Genomic DNA, 26368 nt, shown 5'->3' with positions numbered 1-26368 from the left:
TCATATGTAACATTGATATTCTTTGGGCTCTAAAACTTACTTGATGGTAAAGTAAATTTTTCTTTAGGGTATAGTTAATAGCAAAAAGAAGAAATCTCATTTTGATGGTTTAAATTGTTCTCCAGATTCCCAAACTTGTTATTTAAGGATATTCAGGAATAGATCCTATTCTATTTTTCCACTTTTTTTCAGTATTAACTCATCACGTTTTGTATATGAAAGCCATACTGGATTTTGCTCAGTTCTCTATATTTTCTATTTTTCTGCCTGTTAAAATCTTTTAAGGCTTACCTGAAATACTTCCTCTTCCAGAAAACCTTTTCCTGATATCTTCTTCCTAGCCATAATTAACTTCTCCTTTTACTAAATACTTACAGCACTTTGTTTGTACATCTGTTGTAGGATTTATTCTATGTGTTTTTGTTTGTATTCTTGCCTAAACCTCTCCATTAGCCATTAAGCATCTTGTGATGAAGAGTCATGCTTTTACTCCCCTTTACACTTTACATAAATGGCTCAAACCTAAATAAGCACTTATAAACATTAGTTGAATTGAATTGACTATGTCAGATTATAATTCAGGTATTTTCCTAGAAGTTTTGTTAATATTTCACTCTGTTATGGATAAGGCAGGGAATATAAAAATGGTAAGGTATGATCTCTGCCTTCAAGGAACTTGTAGTCTAATGAAACAGGCAGAAATGTAAATAGATATTTACATTATAGTAAAACGTACTATGCAAATATGTACAGGAAGTGCACATATGGGAGTGAGTACCTCTGTCTGGAGGAATCAGGGAAGACTTCATAGAGAGGACAGCATATGATTTAAGACACAGAGTAGATGTTTACTTGGAGACCATGCAGGGGGAAGACCTAACTAATCCCAGTAGAGTAAACATGTACAAATTCTGGGAAGTACCAATAACGGTAGCTGGTGATACAGTTAAAATTGCTTTGATTGAAAGCACCACAGCTATTCTGTTTAAAATGAATATTCTCTGATCACTAGTTTTCAGATATTAATAATTTTGTTATGCCCAAAGTGATTTTACAATTATTTTCTTTAAGGAATTTTGTTCACTTTTCACAATTCCCCCCCCACCGCATTTTTTTTTTTTTTTTTTGCGGTACACGGGCCTCTCACTGCTGTGGCCTCTCCCGTTGTGGAGCACAGGCTCCGGACGTGCAGGCTCAGCGGCCATGGCTCATGGGCCCAGCCACTCCATGGCATGTGGGATCTTCCTGGACCGGGGCACGAACCCGTGTACCCTGCATCGGCAGGCAGACTCTCAACCACTGCGCCACCAGGGAAGCCCTCCTCCCGCATTTTATAGCTTTTTCATTTTCAGGTTTAACCAGTTTTTTCTGTTGAGTTCTTTGTAATGGCAAAATGTTGGGTAACCTAAATATGTGACAATAACTGATTAGTCGGGGGGGGAGTTAATATAAATATTCAGCAAGAGGTTTTCATTAATTAATGTATTAATTATGCTATTATATGGTCAGTGGACTTGTTATGGGCAAAAACCAAAACCAAACAAAAAACTACAAATGAGTAAAGGAACAATTTAACGAACACCTGTAATCTTGATTATACAGAGACAATTACCATTAACTGTACAGTGTATATCATTCCATATTCTTCATATTAGATACATATATATTTAAAGCCTAAGGATATAACATTATACATACTGTTTTGTAGCTCACCATAATCATATTAAATTAATGTAATTCATGTACCTATTTTGGAATATTTGGATTGTCCTTAATTCCTCACCATTGGACATTTCAGTTGTCCCAGAATTTTGCTACTACAAATAATAAAGTACTGCAAATATTCCATAAATGTCATAAAGTAGGTCTTAAAAATTTGTCTCATGTCTGTTGGAGCACTTAAACTATGATTAAAATAAAAACACTTAAATGTCTAATTATAGGAAAGTAGTTTAGTAAATATATGCAGGTAAAATATATGCATGCGAAGAAAGATTGAGAAGAATTCTGCAAAAATTAAAACAGGTAGGTTGCTATGGAGAGATTGTAAGCAATTTTAAAATTAAAAAATATGATGAATAACATAAAACAGGAAAAGGGTAAAAGTCTTAAAACTTTCAAGTTTTTCAAAAAACTGTGAATATATATTCTTTTTCAGACAGAGTTCATCATGCTCTGTAATTTAGCAATTAAAGAACTTCTTTTTTTGAGGGGGTAATATATTAGAGAATTAAAGTTAGTAATTTTCCAGATGTTTAATGGGTGTCTGCTATATATTGTTATGGACACTGGAGATACTGTTCTCACTGTCATGACAGTTACAGTTTAGCTGAGCCAGAGAAATACCTGTTGTGGGAAACTCTTACATAAGTTAGAGCCTTTTTTTTTTTTTATAGTGGAACATTTAAGTTATTATTACCTTTTTTTAGTGTAGAGAATGCTGCATATTTAATTTTTTAGATCTCACTTTTGTTAATAGTAGGAAAAATGTTTATTAAGTGTATATTATGTTCAAAGAACTGTACTGGCTGTTGTAAGAAGCTATAAAATAGCTCTTATGTTCAGCTTTATTTTAAGTTTAAGTAGATGTGGTATGATTTCAGAGAACTTGGGATTACCTTATTGCCACAAAAACATCCTTCTGATTTTCTTAACTGGGGATTCAGTTTTTGCTGCAAATAGGGCTTTGCCTTTGGGAGAGAGTACATGTTGGCTTAGTCATCAGAAAAGGTGTAAATGAGTATGTGATCCCTGCCAAACAGAAAGGTTTCATAGGACAAGGGTGCTTATGGTGGGAGAATGAAACAATAATGTAGAAAGAGGCCAAAGATATATAGATGCACTACTTCTAATTTGTAATTTCATAGTAATGACTATAAAATCTCAAAAGCAAACACTCCTTATATTCATTTTCTATAACTAGTTATTTACAATTGCTAAGATATATTTTATGAGATTAAAGACCCAGTGAAACATGCCTGAAAGAATTTAGCAAGGGGAAATATACACCAAATATATATAGCAGTTATGTGAAGGTGACATAATAATAAGGTGTATTTGAATAAATCAAGCTAGATAACATACTTAATCAGATGCTAGTGTCTAATGATAATAGCTCCCCTTGATTAAGGGTCTTATCAAAAACTGAGAGGTTCAGTACGTTACCTAAGTTTACCTACTATTTGTGTAGGTGGTAGAGATAAGAGAGGCAACATTTGAACCCCTTGCTCAGCTTTTTTTTTTTTTTTTTTTTTTTTTGCGGTATGCGGGCCTCTCACTGTTGTGGCCTCTCCCGTTGCGGAGCACAGGCTCTGGACGCGCAGGCTCAGCGGCCATGGCTCACGGGCCCAGCTGCTCCATGGCATGTGGGATCTTCCTGGACCGGGACACGAACCCGTGTCCCCTGCATCGGCAGGCGGACTCTCAACCACTGCGCCACCAGGGAAGCCCCCTTGCTCAGCTTTTAACTCATTTGTCCTTTTGCTCAAATTTTGCTTAAGTGGCTGACTTACACTATGAAATGTGAGTTTTATATTTGTGAAACTACAGTATGAAATAATTTTTAAATTAGCAAAAAAAAAAAAAATGGAGTCTTACTAAATCTGTGGTTTCACCAAACATTGTTTGCTACTTATTTGGAACTCTGTTGGTAGTTAATTTAGGTACCCATGTACCAAGGCCATTTTCAATTTTGTACTCACAGCCTGTATCCCTGATTTGGTCAACAATTTCATAAATGTATTGATCAAAAGAGAAACCTAACCATGTAATAAATAAATAGGCATGAATTGATTTGACAAACTTCAAAGGACATCTATTTTAGGTGGTACATGTAAGATATAGGTACTCCACAACTCTTGAGGCTTTATTATAAAACCAACACTTGGGCTTTCCTGGTGGCGCAGTGGTTGAGAGTCCACCTGCCAATGCAGGGAACACGGGTTCGTGCCCCGGTCCGGGAAGATCCCACATGCCACGGAGCAGCTGGCCCGTGAGCCATGGCCGCTGAGCCTGCGCGTCCAGAGCCTGTGCTCTGCAACGGGAGAGGCCACAATAGTGAGAGGCCGGCATACCACACACACACACACACAAAAAAACAAAAAACCCCAAAAAACCCCCAACACTTAAGGAGGTCAGATATATACAAAAGATACCTAGAGAAAATTTGGCATCTTGTCACAGAAGGAGCAGAAAGAGCAGGAACCTTGCTGAATCCTTAGAGGGAATTTATAACATGGAACAAAGAAAAATTAATGTTGGGAATGTCAGCAAAGCTAAGGATCAAATCCTGCTTTGTGATTTATTTACCAAAGTCAGTGACACTCTGTGAGGTCTTTTGGCAGTTTCTTCTGGACTTTGTCTTTTTTTTTTTTTTAATATTCAGGAAACATTTTTGAAAAGTATATTAAGTAAAGTCTTACTGGTTTTTATAAATGAGCATATTGAGAATTAAGCTACTTGCACAGGGTTCCTAAACTTCCATAAAACTAAGTCTTTACAGTGAAACACCTTTTTGGTTTATTGAGGAAAAGGCTTAAGACTTCTAATATAGACTTTGATTATGTACTTGTGGTTTAAAAAAGAAAAAGATTTTGAAAAATTTGAATAGTAACACATCTTGAGTGGTAACTCGTATGTTGCTTTTTTATTTTTCCTTTAGTTCACGACAAAGTATATTAAGATCCCATTTCAAGGTAAGCTATCATTGTCTTACGACCTCTTTTCACTGTAATTTTGAGTATAAAATAATTGGTCAGCAAAAATTCTGAGATATTTCTGTAATTAGTTTTTCATAATTTTTTCCAGTGTAGAATAATAAGGTTAATAATGTTTCAATTTAACACTTTTTTTAGCAGCTTCAAAAGGTGTTAAAATGTTTTATAACACTTAAAATATACTATTTTTATACTGTTGTTTTAATGACTTCAAGTAATATGAAGGGACTCATGGCAATTTCTTGGGATTAACGAAAGTAGTTTTGATAGCAAGATTTTTGATACATAAAATGGATGAAAATAGAAACTGTAAGTAAAGAAGTATAAGGAAAATTTTTAGTGTTGCACACAAACATGTAAAATGGTTTTGCATAGGGATTAAGAGATTTAAACAGGCAGAACTGTTTCTTATCTGAGTAAGGCAATGTGGATTGGAAAATGGACCTATAATTTGTAGAGACTCAAACAAGTTTCTCATTCTCTTTCCAAATAAAAACCTTTCAGAATAAATAACATTAAGAGAACAAATAATAAGCAACAGAGAATAATCTCTTTAGAGAATGAATTATGAGAAGAATGAACAAAAAAATATATACAAATAGCACTTCAGAAATGAACTGGGGAAGAGGAAACCTGTATTTCAAGACTGAAGATGAGATTGAAGTAACTTTAGTTGGACTCCCCAGATACCCATGTACAGAATCCACAACTGTATGTTATAATAATGAATCTAATGATTAGGAAGCTACTATAAGTAGTAAGAATATGTAAGGCATATATAATATATTAAAATAAATATACTGATATTCCTAATTAGGAAATTTTAATAAGTTATTGTGGAATAATATAACATTAGCTATTTAAAGAAACCAAGGCCTGTGATTCAAGAGGAAATAACTTCATAAAAGATAGTGCTATAATCTGTAGATAAAGACCTGGGTAACAGAACTACCTCTCGATTTCTTTTTCTTTAATAGAGGCATAAATGACGTACAACATTATATTAATTTCAGGTGTACAACATTATGATTCAATATTTGTATATATTTCAAAATGATTCCCCCAGTAAGTCAAGTTAACATCCATCCCCATACATAGTTACAAAAATTTTTTTGTGCATGATGCGGACTTTTAAGATCTATGCGATAGATCTTAAATATGCAATACAGTATTGTTAACAATAGTCACCATGTGCTGCACATTATATCCTCACGGCTTATTTATTTTATAATTGGAAATTTATATCTTTTTATCCCCTTCTGTCATTTCGTCCACCCCCTGCTTCTGGCAACTACCAATCTGATCTCTGTATCTATGAGCTTTTTTTTTTTAAAGATTCCACTTATAAGTTATGTCATACGGTATTTGTCTTTCTCTGGCTTACTTCGCTTAGTATAATGCCCTCAAGGCATGTTGTTGCAAATGGTAAGATTTCGTTCCTTTTTTTTTTTTTTTGGCAGAACAGTATTCCATTGTATATATATCACATATTATTTATCACATATTCATTCATCCATTGATGGACACTTAGGTTTTTTCCATATCTTGGCTATTGTGAACAATGCTGCAGTTAACATGGGAGTGCATATATATTTTTTCTAATTAGTGTTTTCCTTTCCTTTGCATAAATACCCAGAAGTGGAGTTGCTGGATCATTAAAACAATTTTTTTTGAGAACACTCTGTTTTCCATAGTGGCTGCACCAGTTTACATTACCACCAACAGTGCACAAGTACACAAGAGTTCCTTGTTACCACATCCTTGCCAATACTCATTATTTCTTTTCTTTTTGGTAATAGCCATTCTGATAGGCGTGAGGTGGCATATCATAGTGGTTTTGATTTTCATTTCCGTGATGAGTAGCAATGTTGGCCACCTTTTTGTGTACCTGTTGGCCATCTGTATGTTTTCCTTGGAAAAATGTCTTTTCAGTGTCTCTGCCTTTTTTTCAGTCAGATTGTTTGGGGATTTTTTGCTGTTGAGTTGTATGAGTTCATTATATATTTTGAATTTTAACCCCTTATCAGATATGTGACTTGCAAATATTTTCTCTCATTCAGTAGGTTGCCTTTTAATTTTGTTGATGATTTCCTTTGCCATGTAGAAGCTGTGTAGTTTGATGTAGTCCCACTACATCTAACTAAAATCTATAGGTAAAGACCTTTGTAATGGAGCTACCTCTTAAATTCTTATGATACAAACAGACATCAAAAATGATATTTTAGGGCCTCCCTGGTGGCGCAAGTGGTTGAGAGTCCGCCTGCCGATGCAGGGGATACGGGTTCGTGCCCCGGTCTGGGAGGATCCCATATGCCGCGGAGCGGCTGGGCCCGTGAGCCATGGCCGCTGAGCCTGCGCGTCCGGAGCCTGCGCATCCGGAGCCTGTGCTCCGCAACGGGGGAGGCCACAACAGTGAGAGGCCCGCATACCACAAAAAAAAAAAAAAAAAAAAAAAAAAAAAGATATTTTAGGTTTTCATCATTAATATTTTGTACTTTGTTTCAAACGTTGCTTTCTTTATAGCTTTTCTATCCCAAATGAATATATATATATATATGTATATATATATAATTTTTTTAATACTTTTTTGGCCACACTGCACAGCATGTGGGATCTTAGTTCCCCAACCAGGGATCTAACCCAGGCCCCTTGCATTGGAAGTGTGGAGTCTTAACCACTGGACTGCCAGGGGAATTCCCAAATGATTTTTTTTTTGACATCTTTATTGGAGCATAATTGCTTTACAATGGTGTGTTAGTTTCTGCTTTATATCAAAGTGAATCAGCTCCAAATGATCTTTAAAAGATGATTTTAATTAAAAATTGTGGAAAAATACTCTTGTCGGTGGTAATGGGTTTACAATTTTATAATGGAAGAGGAAAATATTAGTCAGCTTCTTCAAATCCTATCTGTGCTAAATCCCCATATAAAAACATTTTTTTAAAAAAAAACAAGGCATGCAGGGACTTCCCTGGTGGTGCAGTGATTAAGGCTCCATGCTCCCAGTGCAGGGGGCCTGGGTTCGATCCCTGGCCAAGGAACTAGATCCCACATGCATGCTGCAGCTAAGAGGTCTCATGCTGCAGCTAAGGAGCCAGCGACCCGCAACTGAGGAGCCCACATGCCGCAACTAAGGAGCAGGAGAGCTGCAACTAAGGAGCCTGCCTGCTGCAACTAAGACCTGGTGCAACCAATAAATAAATAAATAAATAAAACAAGGCATGCATGTGAAAGGTTTTTGTAGGTGGGGAAATCTAGGGGTCTAAATGTTTATTTTTCGGCAGCAGCTGTGGGAAAAAATTGATTTATTCATATTTATATTAGCTGTTAATTATGTTTGGCTGTGGCTTAAAGAAAATAGTTTATTTTTTCTTCACATTTAAGAATTCCAGAGGTAGACTGAACAGGGCTGATATGGTGTTTATTTGGTCATCAGAGACCCAGACTCTTCATTTTCTTACTCTGTCATCCCTGACACATGACTTTAATCCTCTAGTTTGTCTCATGGTCCATATGGCTGCTCATACTCCAGCTATCATGTTTTTTTTTTAAAATAAATTTGTTCATTTATTTATTTTTGGCTGTGTTGGGTCTTCATTGCAGTGCGCGGACTTCTCCTTGCGGTGGCTTCTCTTTTTGCAGAGCATGGGCTCTAGGCGCATGGGCTTCAGTAGTTGTGGCACGCGGGCTCAGCAGTTGTAGCTTGTGGGCTGTAGAGCACAGGCTCAGTAGTTGTGGCGCACAGGCTTAGTTGTTCCGTGGCATGTGGGATCTTCCCAGACCAGGGACCGAACCCATGTTCCCTGAATTGGCAGGTGGATTCTTAACCACTGTGCCACCAGGGAAGTCCAGCCATCATGTTTTAATGTTCCAGGTAGAGAGCAGGAGAAAAGGAAAAATGGTAGAAAGAATACATACCGCCAATCTCTTTCCCTTTTAAGGAGTCTTCTTGGGTGTGCATACCACCTAACCTTCTGCTTATATTTTCTTAGCTAGAATGTAGTCAAATGACCACACATCTATTTGCAAAGGAAGCTAGGAAATAGAGTTTTTAAGAGGTGGGTATCTTGCTTCCTCATAAAATTAGGGTCCTGTTACTAAAATCCCTAACAGTAGGTAGGAAAAATGATAGGCAACTCCTACTTTCAGTGTCTGTCATAGCCCTGTAACAGAATAAACTAAATATTTTGGGAAAATTTGGTAATGAGGTAAATTTTTCTTGTGATGGTGTTAAATGCCCCCTGGCTTTTTTAAGGGAATCTATTTAAAGCAGCCTTCCTAAAGAATACTTAACTTTCATACTAAGAGCTTGGAACATTTGGATTAGTAATAACTATTTAGATTTCACAGAAATAGTATCAACTATTTGGGGCTGTGAGCTGCATGAGGAAGAAATGCTGAGAAGTTTTTCTGAAGGTTCTCACTCTTTACTTTTAACTTAATCTGTTTGTCTTTGCTGCCAGTTTCACTGACAGTTTTCAGAATGGAGGAGTTACAGTGTTCATAGACTGGAAGAATTAATATTGTTAAAATGTCCATATTACCCAGAGCGGTCTACAGATTCACTGTAATCCCTGTCAAAGTTCTAATGGAGTCTTTCACAGAATCTAATGGAGTCTTTCACAGAAATAGAAAAAAAAAAATCCTAAAATTTGTATGGAACAACAAAAGACCCCAAATATCCAAAGCATTCCTGAGAAGAACACAACTGGAGGCACCACACGTCCTGATTTCAAATTGTATTACAAAGCTATAGTAATCAAAAGAGTATGATATAGGCATAAAGCACACACAGAGATCAATGGAACAGAACTGAGAGCCCAGAAATGAACCCACATATATATGATAAATTAATTTTCAACAAAGGAGCCAAGAATATACAATAGGGAAAGGATAGTTTCTTCAATAAATGGTGTTGAGAAAGCTGAACAGCCACATGCAAAGGAATGAAACTGGACCTCTACCTCTACTATATACAGAAATCAACTCAAAATGGTTTAAAGACTTAAATGTATGACCGGAAACCATAAAACTCCTAGAAGAAAACGGGGTAAGCTCCTTGACATTGGTCTTGGCAGTTATTTGCATCTGACAGCAAAAGCAAAGGCAACAAAAGCAAAAATAAACAAGTAGAACTACATCAAACTAAAAAGCTTCTGCACAACAAAGGAAACCTTTAACAAAATGAAAAGACAACCTAATAAATGGGAGAAAATTATTTGCAAATCATATATCTGATAAGGGGTTAATACCCAAAATATACAAAGAACTCATATAATTCAACATCAAAAAAACAACCCTGTTAAAAAATGGGCAGAGGACCTGAATAGACATTTTTCCAAAGGAGACATGCAGATGACCAATAGACACATGAAAAGATGCTCAACATCACTGATTGTCAGTGAAATGCCAATTGTCAGTGAGATACCACCTCACACTGGTCAGAATGGCTATCATCAAAAAGACAGTAGATAACGAATGCCGGAAAGGATGTGGAGAAAAGGGAAACCTCTTCCACTGTTGGCACACATTAGGATTGTAAATTAATGCAGCCACTATGGAAAATAGTATGGAGGTTGGTCAAAAAATTAAAAATAGAACTGCCATGTGATCCAGCAATTTCACTTCAGGGTATTTACCCAAAGAAAACAAAACAGTAATTTGAAAAAGTACATGCGCCCCAGTGTTCATTGCAGCATTGTTCACAATAGCCAAGGTGTGAAAGCAACATAAATGTCTTCTAATAGATGAATGGATGAAGATGTGATATATATATATATACAATGGAATATTACTCAACCATTATAAAAATGAAATCTTGCCATTTGTGACAACATGGATGGATCTAGAGGGTATTATGCTAAGTGAAATAAGTCAGACAAAGAAGACAAATACAGTATGATCTCACTTGTATGTAGGATCTAAAAACAAAAGGGAAGCAGACTCAAAGATAAAGAGAAAAAGCAGCTGGTTGCCATAGAGGAGGGTGGTGGGGAGTTGGGCGAAATAAGTAAAAGGGATTAAGAGGTATAAGCCTCCATTTATAAAATAAATAAGCAACGGGAATGTAATGTACAACATAAGGAGTATGGTCAGTAATATTGTAATAACTTTGTATGGGGACAGATGGTTACTAGACTTACCATAGTAATCATTTTATAATGTATGCAAATATCAAATCATTATGTAGTAATGTGAAACTAACATTATATGTCAACTATATTTCAATTTAAAAAAGGCATACAAATCAAAAAAAAAAGAAAAAGAAAAAGGAGCCAGTAAATAGGGAGTAAAAGAAGAGGGAAGGTAGGTTAGAATAGGACATGACAGGATAGGAAGAGAGGAAGTCAGGAGGCATGCATACAGACAGGCACAAAAGAGAAATAGAAATACAGAAAGGGAACAAGAAAAAGACCTGGAAGAATGGAATAAGGAAAGAAAAGAATAGAGGAAGGAAGGAGGAAATATGAAAGAAATAAAGAGAAAATGTTTAAAATGGATTAATTTATAAGAAAAAGTAAAAAAAATAGAACGGCTATCTTGGGAACATTAAGATGACTAGTTAATGAGTTTGAATGCTTATTGTAAAATGCTTTTCAAACTTTAATGTTTATGTGAATTACCTGGGTTTTTTTTGTTAAACTGCTGATTCTGATTCAGTATATCTAGTGTGGGGCCTGATTTCTGCATTTCCATTTGGCTCCCAGGTGATGATAGTGTCACTGGCTGAGGACTACATTTTAAGTAGCATGGAGCTAGGAAAACATGGGGGGAGGAGTAGTAAGAGATTTGTTTCAAATAGGTAACCATCTTGGGTTTATACTTAACCGATATTTGTATCCCTAGTTCAGCTGCTTGTTTTCTTAAGTTGGACCAGATGACCTCAGGACTTCTTTACACCAGTTTTCTATGTTTCTTTGAATTAAAAAATAAGGTCCTCAGAGGAGATTCTCTTAGCTCACTGAGAGGGAAAAAGAGTGATAATTCAGAGCAATTACCTAGAAGTTTTGAGAAGTAAAACCTAGAAGAATTTTAGGAGAAATGTCATCCTAGGAGTCCCCTGGTGGCCTAGTGTTAGGATTATGGGCTTTGACTGCCATGCCGGGGTCCGGGGTTCAGTCTCTAGTCTGGGAGCTGAAATCCCGCAAGCCATGTGGCGCCACCAAAAAAATTTCATCCTAGACCATTCAGAAGCTCATATGACTCTGGGGAATCTTTGGGTAATGGCTGGTCTGTGTAATGGAATACAGATGTTTGAGGAGAAGAAAAATAGGCATTAAGTGGCTTCTGATAGCATTTGCAGTCTTGGTTGAGAGTATTAACCAAGATAGAATTATATAGTTTTTTCAGTTATACTATGCTTATTTTTCTGCATTGATAAGATAGTCCGAGATCATATAGTGTGAGAGGCTAAATTCCTACACTTAATTATCACTTAAAAATTGTTTGGCCCTTTCTAATTTATGTGATCTTTTTTACTGTAATAATACTGTTTAGATATTTCAGCCAAGTTTACTGAAATGTACTGGAAATGATATTTTTGAAAAACCTTGCATATAATTCTTTTTAAAAAATACATTGTGTTAAAGAGGAGTCATACAGTGCATATGGAGTGTATTCCTAAATAGATTAATTTATTACCTTGTTATCTTTTATTTATTACAGTGTCCCTGCATGAGATTTCATTGCTAGTGGATACTACACATTTAAAGCGGTTTGGGTTATGGAAAAATAAAGATGATGATCACAGTAAAAGAAGTCATGCTATCCTCTTTCTTTGGGTCTCCTCAAATTATCTTCAAGAGATTCAGACCCAATTAGAAAACTCTATATTTAGCCAGCAATGTAAGTATAAAAAGATTTCTAAATTTCAGGATAATCTGAGAAGTCCTATAAATAAAGTAATTTTCCTCTAAAATAATTTAGTAGAATGTAATTATTTCATTGAATTGAAATAAGTTAATTGAATTCAAAATAATTTATCCCTTGATATTATGTAAGATATTTTATTCATTTAATTTCTCCTTATAATTTTACTCAACCAATTAAAATTACCTTCTAAAATAAAAGGACTACCTTATCTTTTAGTCACTTGACATCCTTGGCTACCTGTCTTAAGAGTTTCTTGCCCTTATTTCATAATGAACTGTGACAGAAGTAATCAGTGGCAAAGTCAAATAAAATATAGAAGTCTTTATCTTCAACATTTTCTATAGTTTCTAAAAAAGATAAATCAGTTTATTTACTTATGTATCATTTTTGTAAGACTGGGTTGAATACTTTTCTGATGCTCCCATAACACTTATCTATCAATATATAAATATCTTGAGATATTTCCCAACTTTCTTAGTTTCCAACTCCTAAAGGAGTCTGGTTTAGAATTGGATAAATCAAATTGGTAAGTTAGTTTCTTATCTCTTTAAGCTCTCTGCCATTTCCCCTCCTACTCCCTTGCACATTAAAGATGTTAAGTAGTGAACTAAATTTTATGTCTTTAAAATTACTTATTTTGCTGTCCTCATTACTTCCAAATTAATTGGGAAAATTCATGATTAAATAGCAGAGAACTTGGAAAAATACACAAGCTATTTATAATCATTATGGGAGGAGAGAATGTCATTTGATGAGAGAAAATGATTTTGAAGGAAGTGTTTGAATGGAAATTTTTTTAATTGGTAGATTTGATATATGAAGAAGGCTAGAGAAAAATAATTGCTTAGTCATCATTCATTTACTTATTCATACATTCATTAACAAACATTTAAGAGCACCTAGTAAATGCCAGGTACTGGAGATGCAGCAGTCAATACCATTGTGGAGTTCGTATTCTACTGTAGTAGGAGTTTAAAAATTGTGAGTTTTGGTTATAGGTTACTAATGGCCTGTTTTGGGATTTAATTTGCCTGGGTTATTAACTAACATACAAAATAGTTTGTTGAGTTGTATACCAACCTTACTGTTACTAATAATTATTTTAATTATAATCCCCTTGAAAAATAACACTACTGACAAAAACTGATTTCTTTTTTCTTTCATAGCAAAATCCACTGAATTCATTTTCCTTGAGCTACACAGTTCTGTTTCACAGAGAGAAGAATTGAAATTGCAAGACATTATGACAGAAATAAGTACAGCCAATGGAGAATTAGAGCTTTCTTATCCATTGTCTTGGGTTCAGGCACTTCCTTTATTTCAGAACCTCTCTTCAAAAGAAAGCTCTTTTATTCATTATTACTGTGCTTCAACTTGTTCTTTCCCTGCTGCTACTGCTGAAGAAATGAAGATGAAATCAATATCTCAGGTTAGCATATGATTAATATAATTAATGAGGGGGAGGGAGGCAGTTCGATAAAAATTCTTTTTTTGAAATGAGCATGATTTCAGAATGCTGTGTTTTGTCAAAAGGGCACAGGAACCAACCTAAAGGAACTCCCAGTGCCAAAGCTAGAACAGTTAGATCAACAAAATCAGTAATGATAGCCTGTGATTATTATGAAAAAATAAGATATACCAATTAATCTATATTGATACAAATAAATAACTGAATGGATGAATGAAAACATAATAAAAGTTGGGTAAGGGACAATTCTTTCTTAGAAAAGTGTTGCAATTAATAAATGTAAAAGGAACAAGAGAAATATAAAACCACCTCTAGAAAAATCATAGTTATGATTGTTGCAGGTAAGGTCCATGGAGGGATGCTAGATTTAATGGATGAAAACTTAAGGTAAAACAGGATATGTGCACAATATCAATCTCTCACACCAAATATTAATTAATTACAAAAAAGAAGTAACTTTTTTTTCTCCACTGCAGTAACTTTACAGTGGAGAAGCGTTGCAGACATCACCTTAACCCAAGTAATCAAAATTAACGTTACCAGTCATAAGATATATTGACCTAATGTACCGGTCACATCATGCACGGAGAAGAGTACATCATTTCTGTGTTGTTCCTTCTCAATATTGTATAACCTCAGTCTAATTGTGAGAAAAATCAGACAAACCCAGTGACAAAGTAACTGGCCAACAGTCTTAAAAAATATCAAGGTCATGAAAGACAAGGAAAGATTGAGGCATTGTAGGATCCTGAAACAAAAGAAATTTGTTAGCAGAAAAACTAGTAAAATCAGAATAGAGTTTGTAGTTTAGTTTATAGTATCATACCAACATTAATTTCTTAGTTTTAATAATTGTACTGTGGTTTAAAAAGATGTTAATATTAGGGGGATCTGTTAGAGGCTTCTTTGTTTTTTGCAATTCTTTTATCAATGTAAGTCTAAAAGTATCTTGAAACAATTAATGGTAAATTTTAAAATGCTGTGTTTATTTTTATAGGAGGTTGCTAATATACATGTGGCTTGTGTATCTCTGCCAAATACCTCTAGAAAGAAAAGCGTTTATTAAGTTTGCTGTGACATGGGCATGTGCACACACGCACACATACACACTCATGTGGGTTTGGTCTGGGGCTAATCTGTTTTTGTAAAGGTCTGTAGAAAGCCACATTAGTGGAAGTCAAGATGTAAGACTTCACCACTGTCTTTTGCATAATGTTGTAAAATTTTTGCCTGGTAATTACATTGTATATACAAATTTGTATCATAGTTTTCCATTTAATAATAAAATATCAATTTATGTTCTTATAAACTCTTCTCAGTCTCTCGTTTAAATTTTTTCCTACTATTTATCACCTCTTTTGTTCATTTTGAACAAAATGAACACTGTTTTCAGATTCCTAAGTTAATTATAAAGCCAGACCTGTAAGTAACACTTCAGGTTAAACTTTGATCATTGTATAGTATCTTTTGATCCAAAGTATTATTTTGTATTTAGTTATATCTTTATAGAAATTCTAAGAGTATATATATAACTCATTGGTATGTATCAATATTTCTTTTAGTCACATTTTCTCTTACCAGTCTAACTTTTGACTTTGTTCTATTGAGAGTTAATATGTGTTTATTCATGTATAAGACCTTTTTCTTTGCCATTTTCTGTTAGCCCTCAAATACAGATACAGCCAAGCCTACTTACACCTTACTGCAGAAGCAAAGTAGTGGTTGCTACTCACTTTCTATTACATCGAATCCAGATGAAGAATGGCGAGAAGTCAGGCACACTGGACCTGTTCAGAAGTATGTACTGTGTCATATCCCGTTTGTAATAGGCGGGCAAATTAGTAGTTTTCATTCACATTGCTGATTTTAAGTACTTTTCCTTTTTAAATGTTTTGAGTTTTACTTTCTTGCTGACAGTTAATAATAGAAATAATTATTAAAAAGTTAAAAAAATTATTAAGAAAACTATCAATACCATTTCATTTAGTTTTATGTTAATAAGACAGAAATGGTAGCCAAGATGTCAAATGTGATAAGATTAAAGCATTTATTGAAAATATTTGAATAGAAGTGTATGGTTTTTAAGATTATATATTCCATATCTGAATATATAATAGGAAAAGTGAAATTGCTTATTAATGTTGTGCCTCAATTTAGGGTACTTTATCAGAACTTCCCTTTCAGAAGTTACTTCTTTGTTCATATTTCGTCTTTTATATGTCTTCTCATGGTGGTAAGGCAACATAAGAGAGTTTGTGCACTTGAGGGTGATTTCTGTTCCTCTACAAGATACCTTTTCTCTGTTAAAAAAAAGAAAAAAAAAGGAAAGCACAGGATAGGGAAATAGCCAATAAAATGGTAACTTTCGTTTTAGCACTTAAAATTTTCCTGTGTTATTTGATTTAGGTGCCATGGTTACCAAGATTAAATCAACTGCAGATGATTCTTATCTTCTTGAATCTTTCTAGTTCAACAAGTACATATTATACCTTTATTATTGACTATATTTGTGCAATGAGTACCACCCTGTCTGTTCCAAGATTATAGTCAGAACTCACACTGCTCTTATCTCTGAGCTTTAAGAGAGAATGCCAAAGGAATAATGCCAATTAGTTGTCATTTTGTTTTCCATTTCTTTCTGTTTGTGCTCTATTTATATCCTTTATGTTCTCTTTAACTTATGCATCATAAGCACTTTTTTATGAGAAAGTTGCCTCCTAAGCTCCCATGGTAATTCTTCATTGTCCACCTGCTGGTGTAGACTAGCCACCAGTAGGAGAGCATTGTTTTTGACTGTTGACTCTTTTAGTCTTGGGGATTCAAACTTAGCATTGGAAACTGGAGTGTAGGAGAATCTTCTATGGTTTATTACTTCAGTTTGTTGAAAGTTAAAAATTGTACAGAAGAGAGACATCCTCAACTGTATTGTAATTGACTGTGAGATAACCTATTGATTAGACAAATACTGAGACTAGCCCACATGGGAAGGATTGGAAATGAAAAGATACTCAATGAGAGTACTATTAGTAGCTTGTGAAAACAAAGGAAGGAAAATATAATTGCTTGTATCATGTCAAATATTTTTTACCCTACACATTTTAGTTATTGAATACTACTGCCCTGTTATTGTCCTATATAACAAATCCCTTTGACACTAGAGTTTTCAATATTAGTATATTTTAATTTTATTTTTACTTTTTAAGGTTGATTGTATATCCTCCACCACCTACTAAAGGGGGCTTAGGAGTAACTAATGAAGATCTGGAGTGCTTAGAAGAAGGAGAGTTTCTTAACGATGTAATCATTGATTTCTACCTTAAGTAAGTACAATGATAAATGATCTTGTCATTTGTTTTACAGGTTTTGATGTGAATATTAAATATCTTTACCTCTGAAGTATTTTAACTCTAGCTAAAAATAACCTGCCAAAATTTCAGATTTGAAAATTTTTGTCTACCAAAGTTTTCTGGTGTTGACTAATTCAGTTTCATTCCTTTACTTCCCATAGATACTATATACTTCAGAAGAGTTACTGTTGTTTTGTTTTGTTTGTTTTTGTTTTTGCTTGCTATTGATTGATACTTCTTTTTAGATTTTATTTATTTATTTTTGGCTGTGTTGGGTCTTCGTTGTTGTGCGTGGGCTTTCTCTAGTTGCGGTGAGCGGAGGCTACTCTTCGTTGCAGTGTGCGGGCTTCTCATTGCGGTGGCTTCTCTTGTTGCAGAGCATGGGGTCTAGGCACATTGGCTTCAGTAGTTGTGGCATGCAGGCTCAGGAGTTGTGGCTCACAGGCTCTAGAACACAGGCTCAGTAGTTGTGGTGCATGGTCTTAGTTGCTCCATGGCATGTGGGATCTTCCCGGACCAGGGCTCGAACCCATGTCCCTTGCATTGGCAGGCAGATTCTTAACCACTGCGCCACCAGGGAAGTCCCTGATTAATACTTCTTGGACTATAGTATTATTATAGTGAAGGAAGTACTTATATAATTACAGACCACTTTGGGAACCAGAAAGAAACAACTCTGTAGTTCTCTATTGTGTCTTTAAGCGCTGTAAAAGTTAACTGTCATTTTAAAAATCCATATTACTATTCCATTAAAAATAGTTTTCAACTTTTTATATAGCCAAGCTGAAGGAATGTGTAAGAAAGAAACTTTCATGCAGCGGTAATTTGTCTCTAGCCCTCGTTTTGTACTCTATCCCTACACCTACATTTCTAACATTTCAAGATGTCTCCTAATTATTTCACTGACCCTTCCCAAACCAATTTATTATTATCATATTATTCAGCCCTATCGTTTTACTAATAGTGCTATCCTTATTCTACTAAGGATAGGCTCAAAAATCTCATGTTATTATCTACTCTTCATCTTGGACATTGTAGATTTAATCTCTAGAAGTTCTGTTTGGGTCTTTTTTATATCTTTCATGTCTCTAACTTTCTGAACATATGGAATATAATTATTATATAACAACTGTTTTAATGTCTTTTTCTACTTATTCTAGCATCCTTGTCAGTTCTGGGTTGGTTTCAATTGACTGATTTTTCTCTTCATTATGAGTGGTATTTTTTTTTTTCTTCTTTGCATGTCTGGTGATTTTTTTTACTGGGTGCTGGCATATTCCTATAAATATTCTTTTTTTTTTTTTTTTTTGGTATGCGGGCCTCTCACTGTTGTGGCCTTTCCCGTTGCGGAGCACAGGCTCCGGATGCGCAGGCTCAGCGGCCATGGCTCACGGGCCCAGCCGCTCCGTGGCATGTGGGATTTTCCTGGACTGGGGCATGAACCCGTGTCCCCTGAATCGGCAGGCAGAGTCTCAACCATTGCGCCACCAGGGAAGCCCTATAAATATTCTTGAATTGTGTTTTGAGACAGATTATTTGGAAACAGTTTGATGCTTTTAAAGATCTTGCTTTTTAAGATTTGTTAAGCGAGACCAACAAATTAATCCCCACTATTGAGGAAAGACCCTTCTGAATACTGTACTCTGTGCTTCATGAATAATGAGGTTTTCCAGCCTGGCTGGTAGCAGCAGGCAGTATTCCCACAACCTGCGTGAATGCTGGGTACCATTCCCTCTACTTTTTTCAGATAGTTCTTTCCCCAGTCTTAGGTATTTTCCTTACGTACATGCAGTGATCAATATTCTGCTAAATTCTTGAGGAGGACTCTCTGCAGATGTCTGGAGTTCTCTGTCTATAGTGCTTTTTCTTTTGCAGTATTCTGATCTGCAAACTCTCGCTGCCTTAGTCTCTCCTGACTCTCAGCATCTCCTCAACTCAGGGAATCTGCCATATTCCACCTGGGTTATTCCTTTCTGTGCTGCAGCCTGGAAACTTATCAAGGCAGTAAGCTGAGGCAGTTACGGAGCTCACCATTTCTCAAGGGTCACTGTTCTTTGTTGCCTGATGTCCAGTGTTTTAAAAACTATTGTTTCATGTGTTTTGTCTGATTTTTTGCTTGTTTCAAATAGTAGTGTAAATCTGATCCCTATTATTCCATCTTGGCTGGGAGTAAAGTTTTCATTATTATTGACTCTTCACCCTCCCTTCCTTCTCTACATACTCAGTTGCCTGAGTAGTAGATTCGGTCTCTCAAATTTATTTATTCTCTTTCTTCTGTCATCATGATCTTTTTAGTACTACTTATCTTACATAAATTGTTATTTTTTTAAAACAGTCTCCTATATCCTTTGTCTCTGTTTTCCTATCTGTTAAGTATATTATTACCACCATTATTATTCTTTACTCCATGAATGCAGTTCTCACTAGAAACTTTTATTAATTTCTCACTACCTGTCAAAATGAGTTCAAACACAGTCAGGCATTTGAGTGTCTTGATAATATGACACTAATTTGTCTTTTCTGCCATCTACTTATAACCCTGCACCTATTACATAGTCCAGCAAAACTGAATTATAAACAGTTTACTAAACAAAGCCCATCCTTATTCACTCTTTTGCCTTAATTCTGTGTTACTCTTGCTTCGTGGAATATTCTTTTTATCTTAACCTGTTGAAATTTTATTCCTCTATCAAGGTTTCTCACAAGGGTTATCTTCTTGAAAACTTTTCCTGATTTTAAACAGATATTATTAACTCTCATAATACCTTATTTGTATCTCTTTTATGGTTCATATAATATTTTGCCCTATTTTAAAGTTACTGGGTAGCATTATGATTATTTTCCTTCTAAAGGTTGAGCATGTTATATCTTACTTATTTTTGTTTTCCTAAATAGTGTCAAATTTATATTTTGTGAGATGAATTGGATCATCTTTGATGTTAATTTTGATATGTTTTATTGGAATTAACTAATAAAATTTTATTTCAAATTCAGTTCTAAGAGTATTTTTCTATACTTCCTTTTCACTGAACTGCCTGTATCTCTGACTCTTTGACTTCTTTTCAGAGGGGATTCTACTTTATTTTTTAAACTACTTTCTATTTATTTTTAATATTGATGAATAACTTTCAAATAGAAAAGTACACAAATTTTAAGTGTATAGCTCATGAATGTTCACATATGTGTGTACCCCTGTTATCGCCATTCAGATTAAGGTAAAGAACACTTGCAGCACACCAAAAACATTCTTTGTGTCGCCTTCCACATAGTATACCCTCCATATAACCACATTAAAAAAAAATTCAAGTTGTGTTTGCCTTTTATGTTTTTTTTAAAAGCAATTCCAAGATCATTTTGAAACTTTATAAACTATTAACCTTTATAAACTATTAATAGTAGAGTTCTCTAATTATGAGAGGTTTAATCACTAAGTGATTGAATTATAAACTTGTGTTGAAGAATTGTTTTAGTAAAGAAATGGACCAAGGATTTAGAGATTAGTCATGTCTCAGAGTTATTAAAATTTCTCTAGATTTATTTAGGAACGTCGTGGTTTCCATTTTGTATTTGATTGCATGATGATTTGATTAATATTTCCTTGTACCATCACTCTTCTGGATTGTAAGCTCTACGGGGGCAGGAACTTTTTTTGCCCCCTCTCATTTTATGTCGCTAGTATAAATATGGTACTTGGCACATATTAGGAATTTGAGAAATATTTGTTAAGTAAATGAATATGTGGAAAATTTCTGCTTTAATTGATCTTGATAGAAGGTGAGGTAACTAAAGAACCAAAAAAAGCTGAAATCAGAGCAAACTGCAAGATTGCTTTGACTCTAATAGAGCATAAAAATGAAGATTTTCTGAACACAGATAATTGGAGGAAGACCGGATAAAATCTAAAAATAATTTACTTTCGTGGTGTTGTTACTTTGCAGGTATCTTATATTGGAGAAGGTGTCAGATGAACTTGTTGAACGAAGTCACATTTTTAGTAGCTTTTTCTACAAATGCTTGACAAGAAAGGAAAATAATTTAACAGAAGATAATCCAAATCTTTCGTAAGTCAGTCTTTCAGTGTACTTAAGTTTAAGAGGAAAACATACTATTTTGATGGACTTAGTGAAATAACTTCTTACAGTATTTCCTAGAGTGAACAGTATTACCACTTTTGCAGGTGCTGGGCCTGTTTGCTCTGAGAGGCATTTCTTACCCTTCCACTGTTCTGTTCCCTATCACAGGGAGGCTGACTCTTACAGGTTGCATTTCCAATTGCATGTTCTGTGGGGGATATTGGAGGTTGGGAGGCAAGGAAAGAAGTCAGGATGTTTCTTCCTTACCCTCTTTGCCTTGGGCAGTTATTCTGGTAGTGGTTCTAGTTCCTCTGTGGGTCCTTCTTTCACTGGACAGACCTGATAGAGCTCCAGCTTCCATTTGGAGGTACTACTTCTTCACTTTGCCCTTCAGCATAAGGGTGTAGCATTATCCTACTATGCTAAGCTCTGGTTGCCTCACTGATTGCCTTTTGTGGCATTGCGCTTTTTCTATCACCACTGTAGCCAATTATTTGCATTACATTTTATCTGTCTTAAATATATAGGGAGGTTTATGTTTTCCTGGTTGGACCCTCACTAACATACTACTATTTAATTAAACTGATGTAACATTATAAAAATACCATGTTCCCACAATTCAGCTGAATTTCTGTCCAGGTATTTTTTTGATTAATTCTAAAACCTATAGAGCAGTGGATGGGGCTAGGCAAAAAGGAGGAAGGAGTAATTTTTGTATCTTAGCAGTAACTTGGATAGTTGTGAGCCTGGAGCCACTTCATCCCTCTCCCTGCCCCTAACAATTCATGTGATAATCTATATGGTAGGCCCATGATAAAATTAAGAGTTTTTATTTTTTTAAAAGTTAATGTAAGCATTTGTCTACCACTTTACGAGGTACATTTTTGTACATTATTTCTTCCCATAACAGTGCTTTTAGGTATGTAAGGCATTTTTCAAATGAGGAAGCAGGCTAATAAAGATTGGCAGAACTCTGGTAAGTGACAGAACTGGTTGGTACTTAAATCTTTATCTTTTATCCTCTAATCCAGAGATGTTTTTGTTGTACTGGACTGCCTTTGAAAAAATGGCTGTGAGAGCTGTTTCATCCCTTTAAAATAATAGGAATAATAAGCAAGTAAGAAGGTGATTAAATGGGTAAACTGTCTGAATTTGTTGTATTGTTGGAGAAGGAGGATAGGAATAGAGAGAGTATTAACATTTATTGAGTACCTGCTTGGAGCCATGGCAGTGAACATAAAGTTATTTTGTTTGATTCTACAGTAGTCTTATGACATAATGCCATCATTGTTATGAACTGAAGCTTAAAGAAGTTAGATAAGTTATCTGAAGTTGGATATAGCTTTCCAGTTTCAAAGTTCAAGCTTTGTCTGTTATTTTTAGTATTGCAACTATATAATTTATGGCCTAAATTGGGACACTTGAGAGAATAAAAGGAGGCTCTATTAATAGCTACACTGGGCAACCCATGTATACTGGGGCTGCCCTAGACAAACTGGGATGTGTAGTCATCTATATTTTGAGTGTCTTTGTGGATTTGGAGTTTGTGTTGGTAGACAAGGCCTGCCAGGGTCAACTAAGGAGAAAATCACAGTCTGAAAATATTCCTGATAATCAGGGTTAATGGAGAGGGATATATGGAAGGGGAAGATTTATTAAATAAATTTGATATTTAACATTTCTGATGCCCTCCTCTTCTATTTTATGAGTATAGAAACAGATGGTTAGCACCATGCACTTAATCCCACATTTTGTTTTAAGGTTACTAGTCAGTGTGGAGATTATGCATTTGGCATACCCACGTAGAAACTGAGGAAATGAAAAGGTAGATTCTGCTGTATTAAAAAAAATTTTTTTAATTAAAAAATTAGAAAAAATTTAGATGTTGTATGAATGATCATATATAAACATAATACAAAACTGAGTTAGATGAGTGGCATCTTCCAGTGTAAGATAGATCTTATATGTATCTTATGCATAATATATATTTATATACACACATACACATATACATATGAACACATACATACATATACACACACACAAGTACTCATACTAATGCTTAGCCTGATATGTATACAATTAGTATTCACACAGAGAATCCCTGCATCGGTTAAAAAAAGAAAAAGAACCCAGAAGCAAAGTGACAAGGGATACAAAGCATAATTTATGGCCAATAAATCCTACAGGAAACTCAAACTACTAGTGTTAGGAAATAGCAGACTAAATGATTCACAAAGTCATTACTGAGATCCTGCAAGATTTGCTTCTGTCCATGTCCCTAAATTCATCTCACAGCATTCTCTCCCCTCATTTACCACACTTCAGCTCAGCCTACCTCCTTTCAGTTTTCAAATATGCTTAAGCTCTTTCATTTTTTGACAGAAATTTCTTCTTCTGGCACTTTTTAATTTATTTTACAACATGATCTCTAATCATTTTTTTGTTTGTTTGTTCATTTTCTGTTTCTTATTCTAAAATACAAGCTCCATGAGGTCAGGGACTTCATCTGTCTTATTTTCTACTCTATGCCTGGTGCACTTTGCTCATCAGTTCTTAGAACATACTAGGAACTCAAAATAAAAGATAATAATGTATGTTACTGAATGGGGAGAGAACTGTTAGACATTAGTTGAGGATTTTCCATACAGTTAGGAACAGAGAATAAGCGATTATATTGCGGCCCCTGTATTCTCTCCTGTCATCCTTGCCCCATCCAATATCTAATGTATTCCCAATCAAATAAGGTTAGCAGAATCAGGAAATCTATCAAACAGCAACATAACAAGACAAAAGAAAACCAGGTGTCTATCCTTAAGATCTTTCAGATGGAAGACAAATTAAGAGACTCTGCACTAGGTAAAAATAATAATTTATAATCATTGTAATGGTTGGGTCATTTTGAAATAAGAAAATTTGGTAAACATATGACTCATTATTTTATGAAGTTAATCTTTTGCATAGTGACTAATTCCTACCACATCTTTTAGCCCCATCTTGCTCCCAATGTCTACTCCTGTGAGTTTGGTTAGATATTCACTTGGACAAGGATAGGGCAAAGACGTCTGTTTCTTGTGTTACTTGGTATGTAAATGTATAAGAACTTAATGGTTTGTTTAATTTTCTGACTAAAAAGAGGTCCTTCGTGGGACTGAGCCAGAAGTCACATATCACCATCTCCTTTATGCCACTGTGAAATGCTATCCCTTTCCTAGAATCCTTTTTGACATCCAAACTTGGTTTGATATCTTCCTTCTTTAACTTCCCTAATGAGGTAAAGAAAAGGAATTTTTATTCATGTGTCCCAACCCCTTTCTTCATGTTTTTCCTAGATGCCATCACCATAATTCCTTTGTATCCTTTATGACACTTATATTTTAATTATTTGTTGTAGTTTTTTTCTGCCTTCATTATTTTGTAAATCCTTTTAGGGCAGTGTGAGTGATTTTCATTATTTGTTCTTAGGAACCTAATAAATATTTGTCAAAGAAATAAAGGATGGATAGTGGGTATGCTTAACTCATTGTCCTATAATATTCTTATAAATGAAATAAAGGGAGATGAGTCTCATCTTTAAAAATCTAAGACTATATACCTCATCCCTCCTCTTCCATTAAGTTTTAACACCTCCCTTATCACAGATATAATATTTAGACAATTCTGTTAAGGTTTAATGATAATATTTTATATCAGCCCAGGTGGAACTAAATAGAATAAATAGGTATAGCTATTTATATTCAGTTGCTGAGACACTTTTGGAATCTGTAAAGCATTTTATTGTTTATCTAAACAATAAACTTTATTGTTTATAAATAGTGATCATATTTAAAAACAGCCAGGAGTTAATAACATGAGATAATTTTCTAGTCTGTTAAATATTATGTACCTTGAAGAAGATGGTTAAATAAACTAAAGCTAGCATTTTTCAGTGTATAAAAAAGACCCCTGAAATCCTTATCTTAAATTTTTAATTTTTTATCTATCAAATATGTCTATCTTTTTGTTCCCAGAATGGCTCAGAGAAGACATAAGAGAGTAAGAACATGGACTCGTCACATAAACATCTTTAATAAAGATTACATCTTTGTGCCTGTAAATGAGTCGTGAGTATTTCAGATTATTAAAAAAAAATCAGAGAGTGCAGAAAAATACTTTGTGCATTTTTAGATTAATAATCAGTAAAAAGTATGGGTAGGTAAATCCAGGTATTATTTTTAATTTTTTTCTAAAGAAGTAGCTAAAATAATGAGTTTATCTTGGATTTTGGTTTGACAGTACTTATATTGTAAATAGTGGGAAGAAAAAATGACAAATGTCCACAAGACTATAATGGCTTAGACATTCAGTTTATTTTGAGGTGGGACTCAAGAAAAGATTTTCTAAACAAAAAAATCAAAAGCTTTTAGGATAAATTTTCAAATATTTAAGAGAACAAGCTCTTTAAGCACTAACAGAAAAAAGGTGATGGTATACGTCTCTTTGTTTGTTTATTAAAGCAGATTCTCAACAGGAAACACTAATTATATAAAAGTAAATAAGTTTGACTTACTCAGATTTTACCCTAAGAAGTCTTAGTGCTTTTTAAATTAGTTTTGGAATGCGTGTTCAGATACTACAGTGGACTTCTTCAAAACTGATGTTTGTTTTACCCACCTTCTCAGCTATAGTTCTAGAACGTATTCTTCTACATTGTTTAGATTTTGTGTTATTAAGATTATATTTCTTTTCAACAGGTCTCACTGGTATCTTGCAGTCATTTGTTTTCCATGGTTAGAAGAAGCTGTGTATGAAGATTTTCCACAAACTATATCCCAGCACTCCCAGGCTCAGCAATCCCAACATGACAACAAAACAATAGGTGATAAACTTAATGTGGATGGTGTTTTTAATAAT

General features: G+C 34.7%; 1 protein-coding gene across 6 annotated transcripts in view; it reads left to right on the top strand.

Moving 5' to 3' along the window:
• SENP7 (SUMO specific peptidase 7) overlaps window positions 1-26368 on the top strand; it is a 163981-nt gene that overhangs the window by 130175 nt on the left and 7438 nt on the right. For all 6 annotated transcript variants that reach the window (XM_060098717.1, XM_060098721.1, XM_060098719.1 and 3 more), the window contains 8 exons: window positions 4661-4694; window positions 12381-12560; window positions 13754-14016; window positions 15719-15852; window positions 17259-17375; window positions 21341-21463; window positions 25486-25578; window positions 26209-26333. In XM_060098717.1, the coding sequence (XP_059954700.1) occupies window positions 4661-4694; window positions 12381-12560; window positions 13754-14016; window positions 15719-15852; window positions 17259-17375; window positions 21341-21463; window positions 25486-25578; window positions 26209-26333 (1069 nt within the window). The remainder of the gene's footprint in view (window positions 1-4660; window positions 4695-12380; window positions 12561-13753; window positions 14017-15718; window positions 15853-17258; window positions 17376-21340; window positions 21464-25485; window positions 25579-26208; window positions 26334-26368) is intronic.

Source organism: Mesoplodon densirostris, chromosome 5 (genome assembly GCF_025265405.1).
Source record: "Mesoplodon densirostris isolate mMesDen1 chromosome 5, mMesDen1 primary haplotype, whole genome shotgun sequence".
NCBI classification, from domain to species: Eukaryota; Metazoa; Chordata; class Mammalia; order Artiodactyla; family Ziphiidae; genus Mesoplodon; species Mesoplodon densirostris.
This window is presented reverse-complemented; position numbering and strand designations above follow the sequence as displayed.